Below are 9,372 nucleotides of genomic sequence, written 5' to 3' on the forward strand. Positions count from 1 at the left end.
TAAAAAAATCTAGGGATCTGAATATAAACTACAGAACACTAGCAGAATAATTTGATTACTAGTGGTTTAAGCTGGCCATAGCTGGTTTAGGTCTTAACCGGACCAGAAGGAAGCTGCCAAGATTCAAACCATCTATGGGCAGGCTGATTGTACCCAATTCAATCGTTGTACAACTTAGGTACAACCCAGCCTGTCGGATTTTTCATACGATTATTACCAATGACTCCTATGACTGTGCATATGCCAATAATGTGAATCAAGGTTACTATAGAGTTTCCACATGTAAAAGTGCAATAAATAAATAAATAAACTGCACCAGAAAATACAACTAATGTCCGATGTATTGATAAGTCCCATTCCAATAACAGTTGCTTAAAACCAAAAGATAGGTGAACAGGTGCTGGTGCCATTAGTACAGATAAATAGGTGATCATTTTCAGGTGCTCCAGGTGACCTCACATACGTTTGCACTGATCACAATGGATGGAGCTTCCATTACTAGATAGGTCTTACTGTGCTTTTTTTGGTTGGACCCACTGCATGTCTTGTCACCAACTTGGCCATTTACATGTACCAGGATGCGATTCTTTCCAATGCAATACACCACCACTTAAAAAGCCGTATCAGGGAAAAGGTTTATTGCACAAAGCAGCTGACTTTATTAAACCATATAAAACCTAACAATTACACTGCACTCACATGTATATGTGCCTAAGGACCAGCACTAGATACAGTACATACAGAGCTTATAGTTAAGATGTCCGCTGCCGCCCCATGACCAGAAGCTGGCTTGCACTCCAGGGATGGAATGTGATGTATCAGCTGGCTGGGGAACACTGCCTCAACTAGTTTAGTCTGTAATGGAACATCTTCAGGAAGCTCTGTGTTTCCATATCTTTGGTTTATTTTGCTTTTGCCTGCGGCCCAAACTTTTCATTGTTATATATTTCCAGTGACTATAACTACTGGCCATAATCATTGTGTTCTCATGGCAGGAATGGCTCCCCACCCACCCCCCTTGCTGGGAGAACACAATAACTCCACGGGAGGCATTCCCCTATTAGCATTGACTGTGTTGATGGGAGAATTGAGCTATTTTCTTTACTGCAGGAAAGAAAATAATATTGTCTGTGGCCAGCTTTAGTGTGACTATGATAAGCATCTAGCCTACAAAGCCTCCTTAAAAACTTAGTTATTCCACATAATACTTCCAGCACAATCTCTGCTCTGAAAACACCTTATTCCTCTCCTGCCTTATAATCTTACAGCCAAGGCTTATCCCAAAACTTTCTGCTGTCTGGAATTGACTTTTTCTATCCAGACAAGACTGAAGTATATCAAAAGCCATTTTTCCATTTTCAATAGAGTACAGAATGGTAAAACCACGGTCAGATTTTTATGCTGTCTCCCATTCAAGAAATTTTAATTCCTGTCTTATAGACACAACAGTAAGTTAGAGAAAATATCTATATATTAAGGAAAACTTCTCTTAGTTGTCACCTGAGCAAGTGTCCCCCAGTGGATGATTTCTCCTCTATTCCTGTTCTGGTGACAACTCAACATTTTGAACTTTCCCATCAATTTTACTCACCAGCACAAATAGAAAGGGTGACCGTCCCAGTGTGGGCAAAGATCTGACGGGTGTTTCACCCCTCACTACTCTACCACTACAATACAGTGGGGCAAAAAAGTATTTAGTCAGCCACCAATTGTGCAAATTCTCCCACTTAAAAAGATGAGAGAGGCCTGCAATTGGCATCATAGGTAGACCTCAACTATGAGAGACAAAATGAGAAAAAAAATCCAGACAATCACATTGGCTGATTTGGAAAGAATTTATTTGCAAATTATGGTGGAAAATAAGTATTTGGTCAATATGAAAAGTTCATCTCAATACTTTGTTATATATCCTTTGTTGGCAATGACAGAGGTCAGACATTTCCTGTAAGTCTTCACAAGGTTGGCACACACTGTTGCTGGTATGTTGGCCCATCCTCCATGCAGATCTCCTCTAGAGCAGTGATGTTTTGGGGCTGTCGCTGGGCAACACGGACTTTCAACTCCCTCCAAAGATTTTCTATGGGGTTGAGATTTGGAGACTGGCTAGGCCACTCCAGGACCTTGAAATGCTTCTTACGAAGCCACTCCTTCGTTGCCCGGGGCGGTATGTTTGGGATCATTGTCATGTTGGAAGACCCAGCCACGTTTCATCTTCAATGTCCTTGCTGATGGAAGGAGGTTTGCACTCAAAATCTCACGATACATGGCCCCATTCATTCTGTCCTGTACATGGATCAGTCGTCCTGGTCCCTTTGCAGAGAAACAGCCCCAAAGCATGATGTTGCCACCCCCATGCTTCACAGTAGGTATGGTGTTCTTTGGATGCAACTCAGCATTCTCTCTCCTCCAAACACGACGAGTTGTGTTTCTACCAAACAGTTCTATTTTGGTTTCATCTGACCATATGACATTCTCCCAATCCTCTTCTGGATCATCCAAATGCTCTCTAGCAAACTTCAGACGGGCCCGGACATGTACTGGCTTCAGCAGGGGGACACGTCTGGCACTGCAGGATCTGAGTCCCTGGCGGCGTAGTGTGTTACTGATGGCAGCCTTTGTTACGTTGGACCCAGCTCTCTGCAGGTCATTCACTAGGTCCCCCTTGTGGTCCCGGGATTTTTGCTCACCTTTCTTGTGACCCCACGGGGTGAGATCTTGCATGGAGCCCCAGATCGAGGGAGATTATCAGTGGTCTTGTATGTCTTCCATTTTCTAATTATTGCTCCCACAGTTGATTTGTTCACACCAAGCTGCTTGCCTATTGCAGATTCAGTCTTCCCAGCTTGGTGCAGGTCTATAATTTTGTTTCTGGTGTCCTTCGGCAGCTCTTTGGTCTTCACCATAGTGGAGTTTGGAGTGTGACTGTTTGAGGTTGTGGACAGGTGTCTTTTATACCGATAACAAGTTCAACAGGTGTATCAGGTAATGAGTGCAGGACAGAGGAGCCTCTTAAAGAAGAAGGTACAGGTCTGTGAGAGCCAGAAATCTTGCTTGTTTGTAGGTGACCAAATACTTATTTTCCACCATAATTTGCAAATAAATTCTTTCCAAATCAGCCAATGTGATTGTCTGGATTTGTTTTCTCATTTTGTCTCTCGTAGTTGAGGTCTACCTATGATGCTAATTACAGGCCTCTCTCATCTTTTTAAGTGGGAGAACTTGCACAATTTGTGGCTGACTAAATACTTTTTTGCCCCACTGTAGTTGGGTATTACGTTTATCTTTAAGCCATACCCGTGTATATAACACCTGAACTTTGGTCTAATATTATGTCACTCATTGAAAAACATTTATATCAGATATGTTTACCAGTGTTATCAACTAGAGATGAGCGAATCGAACCTGGCGAAGTGGAATTCGTTTCGAATATCGGGAAAAATTTGATTCGCATCGAATCCGAATTTTAGCAAACTTCGGGTGCACGAATCAAATTTTTCCCGATCAGCCGGCAAAAGTGTCACTGCAGAGAGCTCCGCTATTTCTGACAGTTCTGACAGTTCATTTACAGCGGTTGAAACATTGTATCTATTTGTTTCCATTTAGGATACAGATGTTTTTATTCGGAAATAAATAGATACAATGTTTCAACCGCTGTAAATGTGAAGGAACTGTCAGAGAACTGTCAGAAATAGCGGAGCTCTCTGCAGATACACTTTTTGCTGTACTGGAATACTTCTTCTTTTCATTTTTCTCCTTCTTTTCATTCTTCTTTTCATTCTTCTTCTTCTTTTCATTCTTCTTCTTCTTCTTTTTATTCTTCTTTTCATTCTTCTTCTTCTTTTCATTCTTCTTTTCATTCTTCTTCTTCTTCTTTTCATTCTTCTTCTTCTTCTTTTCATTCTTCTTTTCATTCTTCTTCTTCTTCTTTTCATTCTTCTTCTTCTTCTTTTCATTCTTCTTCTTCTTCTTTTCATTCTTCTTTTCATTCTTCTTCTTCTTCTTCTTTTCATTCTTTTTTTCATTCTTCTTCTTCTTCTTTTCATTCTTCTTTTTCTTCTTTTCATTCTTCTTCTTCTTCTTTTCATTCTTCTTTTCATTCTTCTTCTTCTTTTCATTCTTCTTTTCATTCTTCTTCTTTTCATTCTTCTTCTTCTTCTTTTCATTCTTCTTTTCATTCTTCTTCTTCTTCCTTTCATTCTTCTTTTCATTCTTCTTCTTCTTCTTTTCATTCTTCTTCTTCTTCTTTTCATTCTTCTTTTCATTCTTCTTCTTCTTTTCATTCTTCTTCTTCTTTTCATTCTTCTTTTCATTCTTCTTCTTCTTTTCATTCTTCTTCTTCTTCTTTTCATTCTTCTTCTTCTTCTTTTCATTCTTCTTTTCATTCTTCTTCTTCTTCTTTTCATTCTTCTTCTTCTTCTTTTCATTCTTCTTTTCATTCTTCTTCTTTTCATTCTTCTCATTCTTCTTTTCATTATTCTTTTCATTCTTCTTCTCAATTCTTCTTTTCATTCTTCTTCTTCTTCTTTTCATTCTTCTTCTTCTTTTCATTCTTCTTCTTCTTCTTTTCATTCTTCTTTTCATTCTTCTTCTTCTTCTTTTCATTCTTCTTCTTTTCATTCTTCTTTTCATTCTTCTTCTTCTTCTTCTTTTCATTCCTCTTCTTCTTCTTTTCATTCTTCTTTTCATTCTTCTTTTCATTCTTCTTCTCATTCTTCTTTTCATTCTTCTTCTTCTTCTTTTAATTCTTCTTCTTCTTCTTTTCATTCTTCTTCTTCTTTTCATTCTTCTTCTTTTCATTCTTCTTCTTTTCATTCTTCTTCTTCTTCTTCTTTTCATTCTTCTTCTTCTTCTTTTCATTCTTCTTTTCATTCTTCTCATTCTTCTTTTCATTCTTCTTTTCATTCTTCTTCTCATTCTTCTTTTCATTCTTCTTTTCATTCTTCTCATTCTTCTTTTCATTCTTCTTTTCATTCTTCTTCTCATTCTTCTTTTCATTCTTCTTCTTCTTCTTTTCATTCTTCTTCTTCTTTTCATTCTTCTTCTTCTTCTTCTTTTCATTCTTCTTTTCATTCTTCTTCTTCTTCTTTTCATTCTTCTTCTCATTTTTCTTTTCATTCTTCTTCTTCTTTTCATTCTTCTTCTTCTTCTTTTCATTCTTCTTTTCATTCTTCTTCTTCTTCTTCTTCTTCTTCGTCGTGCCCCGTGACTGGCCAAATGAGTGAAGTGTGCGGTGATTCTAAGATCGACGGCACTCATCTGCATGTCATACTGACTGACAGTATTATTTCTCTTCCCCAGCAGATTCCAAGGGCATTTAAATTAAAGGTACAGTGTTCTGCACTAATAGAAAGGCTCTCTGAAGCCTAGAAACCCTTTTAATAAGTTAAATTTGCGGCGAATAAATTCGCATCGAATCAAATTTCTCCCGCAAATTCGGCGAATCAGCCGAATCAAATTTTTGAATAATTCGCTCATCTCTATTATCAACAGTTAAAAAAAATTCAGGTTTATTTTTTCCTCTGGTTTAAATTTAAAACATTTTTTTGTTATTTTCAAAGTCAGTATTTTATTAGTTTAAAACTATAATTATTTATTTTCTTTTTTTTTTTTTATTAAGTAAGGTCAAGAGGCTTAATTATTCTGTGTTTTGTTTTAAGTCAAATTATCCTAAAAATCTTTGTATTTATTGTTATTTTGTATTACCTATTTTTCAGGGGGAAAACCCATTACCTTTATCTTTTAATACTTTGCCAAATAACAGGAGAGTGTGCATTTAGAAACATGTGAAAATACTGTAGTAATATTCTATTTTGGGACTTTTAAAAAACAATAAAAGAAAATATTGTTGGTGTCTTTAAATATTTTTCAAATTAAAGAATGTGTGAGATCAACCAGACTCAGGTCACACAAATTAAACTACTTGGATTTCAAGGTCTTTATAAATTTAGGATTCTGCTGTTTATGGTGTTTCTTCTAGCATACATAATGATACTAAGTGGAAATTTATTAATAATAACATTAGTGGCAACTGTTGACCAGCTAAAAATTCCGATGTTCTTCCTTCTCAAGCACTTGGCTACATCTGATGTCCTACTGACCACGTGTGTGGTCCCCATGACTCTGGAGGTCATTATTAAAGATGAAGGAAGAGTATCACTGGCTGGTTGCATCACTCAACTTTATTTTATTGGTACTTGCAGCTGTTCACAAAGTTTTATTATTGCTGTCATGTCCTACGATCGGTATTTGGCTATTTGTAATCCCTTACGCTATTCATCCATTACGAACTCCCATGTTTTTTCCCAGTTGATCATCGGGTTATGGGTCTTGGTTATCATTTTAATGTCAAGTGAAATGATTGTGCAATTTCAATTTGAGTATTGTGGTCTTAGTTTTATAGACCACTATTTCTGTGATTTTGGACCTCTGGTTCAATTGTCCACCTCCGACACTTCTGCTTTGATGCTCCAAGACTTTGTTATTTTTATTATCACACTATATTTTCCATTTGTGTTTATTATTATAACATATATCTGTATTCTAGTCACTATTTTGCAGATATCTTCCATTCATGTCCAAAGAAAAGCCTTCTCCACTTGTAGCTCACATTTGGCCTTGGTTTGTACTTATTATGGAACAATAATTGCTGTGTATGCAGGTCCATCTGATGAGAGTTCAACCAACATGAACAAATATAAATCTCTTTTGTACACTGTGGTGCCTCCATTGATGAATCCTATCATATATAGCTTGAGAAACCATGAGATCAAGAGAGCTCTGCAAAAAATGATGGCTACTTTTAAGACTTTTGTCAAGTAGTAAACCAATTGTATTTTTAACTAATAGACACAGAAGTAAACTTAATTTAAGGACTACCTTCAGCAATTACAGCAGGAACTATTTTATTCTCCAAGGTGTCTGCATTCAGAAAATACACTATATTGCCAAAAGTATTAGGCCAGCCCTCCAAATCACTGGATTCAGGTGTTCCAATCCCCTCCATGGCCACAGGTGTATAAAATCAAGCCCCTCGGCATGCAGACTGCTTCTACAAATATTTGTGAAAGAATGGGTCGCTCTCAGGAGCTCAGTGAATTCAAATGTACAGTACATAATCTTCAGACATAAAGTAATTTTTTAAACGTGTGCAATGAATGCAAAAGCAGCTCTGGCAGAAAAAGTATTAAAGGGTAACTTGTTTCAAGGGCGCAATTGCTTTTTGAAGCTTTTAAGAGTTGTGTATGTTAAGCTTTGTATTTATACCAGTAATAAAGGATTTTGCAGAGGCCACAAAGCACACTATTTCTATAACAAATCCTAAAATAAAGCATACAATGCATTGGGAAAGATTTTACACAGCTGTTTGACTAAATATCACATAACATAAAGTGGTATTAAACCCTGATTATCTGGCCAGTAACACACCTCCGGCATTAGTGAGACTAAACCTTGGAGGAATAAGCACAAGGCACAGCAGACAGCAGCATTGTCAGTCTGGAGAATGTTAAATGTATTAGTAAATTTGAATACAATAGCACATTGAAGTCAAACTGTAGTTAACACTTTATTATCAGTTATCCTTTGATCCTATTGGGATCAAGTTTTTACATGAATAAATAAAAGCTGAGCATTTTAATCACCCATGCCAATGGAAAATGGATTCTCTCATCCATGTAAACTGATACATTCTGCTGGAGAGCTTGAACTTCTGAAAAACAATTCCGAACTTCTGAAAAAGAGTTACTAACTAGATCACCATATGAAAATAGAAGACCTACTGCCTAAGAAAACAAACTAATGCAGCCATCACATTTAAGAATTGCTAAGCTGCTTTGGGGTTTAATAACTCTTCTTGGATCACAAATGATAACCATTTCTGACTCAATTCTAATAGCAGGAGCCTTAGGCTTGCACCTGTACACTGATGCTCTCCCCTTCTTATCACCCCTTATTCCTCTAATCTTGAACTTATTTTTATTCCCTTTCTGTCTCCTTGGTTAACTCCTTTGTGACAAAGAGTAAAACAAATATTAATGCCTGAACACAATTTTGCAACTTTGACATTTGTTAGTAAAACTATACATATTATCACAACTACTTTGTGTAGTGCATCCAAGTTGATTATACCTTGTTTTCTTTTTTCTGAGACAAATTGGGCTTTCAATTGGTTGCAAATGATAATGGATATCTCCTGATTTTTTTTATTATCAAAGGAAAACTGGCTCCGCCCTACGCGTTTCGTCACCAACGACATCCTCACGGAGCTCCTGGATGGTCGTGACGTCAGGATGCTCCCTGATAGTAGCGGAGGTTTCCGCGTTGAGCGGGATTCATTTTGTGTATCTGATTTGATTCTTATGTGTACTGCTGATTATGCTGGTGTCGGAGTGACACCTTGTTTGTGAGTTTTTCAACTTACCTTTGGAATAAATGTGATGTTTTTAAACACGCTGCACCATCATTCCTTTTCTTTATCCCCGAGTATAGTTCCATGATCATGAATGGAGGAGACAAGTGATATAAAGGTTCCTGCAGAGTATTGCTCCCAAGTTTGAATAGCTGGATTTATTTTTACCATCGCTCCCAGAGCAACTGCGCTTTTGCTGGTTTTTTATTAATCAGCATATGGCTCTGGTGAGTCTATTTATTTCTTCTGGTGTTGGATTATGAGCACAAATTGTTAATTTTGCACCAAATTTAGAGACTTTGTCTTATTATTATGGACTTTTTTGCACAAATTTTGTATTATACAGCGCATGCCTTTTTCTTTGTTTGTATACTACCTTGTTAAGGGTTCAGGTTTGCTGCGATTGATATTCATATATATTTTTCCATATTTTATGGAATTGTGTTTATTTGATTGTTTTCATTTGGCGCTTTTTCTTTCTTCTGATTAAGTTTAAATGTGTATGTTAGTTGCTGTTTGTACCCATAGTAGGGCCCAAAAACTATTTTGTTTTTTTCAAATTGTATACAATTTATTTATCTGCCCATTCAGAGGACAAAGAAAACATGGGGATGGGCTGCACAGTGATTAATCACTGTTAGAGCCAAACAGAGGCTATCACAGAGATCAGGTGACTAGAAACAAGGAGTCCCAGGTCTTGATCATTAGTACAGGAAAAACCCACAAGTAACCTCAGGAGGAATATAGGCTGCTCTGGAAAAATATATATATTTTTTAACCACTTGAGCTCCAGAGGATTTACCCCCCTTAATGACCAGGCCTCTTTTTGCTACTCGGCGCTGCACTAATTCAACTGATAATTGTGTGGTCATACAATGCTGCACCCAAACGAAATTTACGTCCTTTTTTTCACACAAATAGAGCTTTCTTTCGGTGGTATTTTATCACCTGTGTGCTTTTTATTT

At 37.0% G+C, this 9,372-nt stretch overlaps 1 protein-coding gene across 1 annotated transcript; it reads left to right on the plus strand.

Moving 5' to 3' along the window:
• The first annotated feature begins 5,877 nt into the window (after positions 1 to 5,877).
• On the plus strand, positions 5,878 to 6,819 carry LOC149452533 (olfactory receptor 6Y1-like). Its single transcript, XM_089689190.1, has one exon. The coding sequence runs from the start codon at positions 5,878 to 5,880 to the stop codon at positions 6,817 to 6,819; it is 942 nt and encodes a 313-aa protein (XP_089545316.1).
• The last annotated feature ends 2,553 nt before the right edge of the window (positions 6,820 to 9,372 follow it).

This window comes from Staurois parvus, unplaced genomic scaffold, assembly GCF_062004578.1.
Source record: "Staurois parvus isolate SC_StPar_1 unplaced genomic scaffold, SC_StPar_1.0 ptg000470l, whole genome shotgun sequence".
Lineage (NCBI taxonomy): Eukaryota > Metazoa > Chordata > Amphibia > Anura > Ranidae > Staurois > Staurois parvus.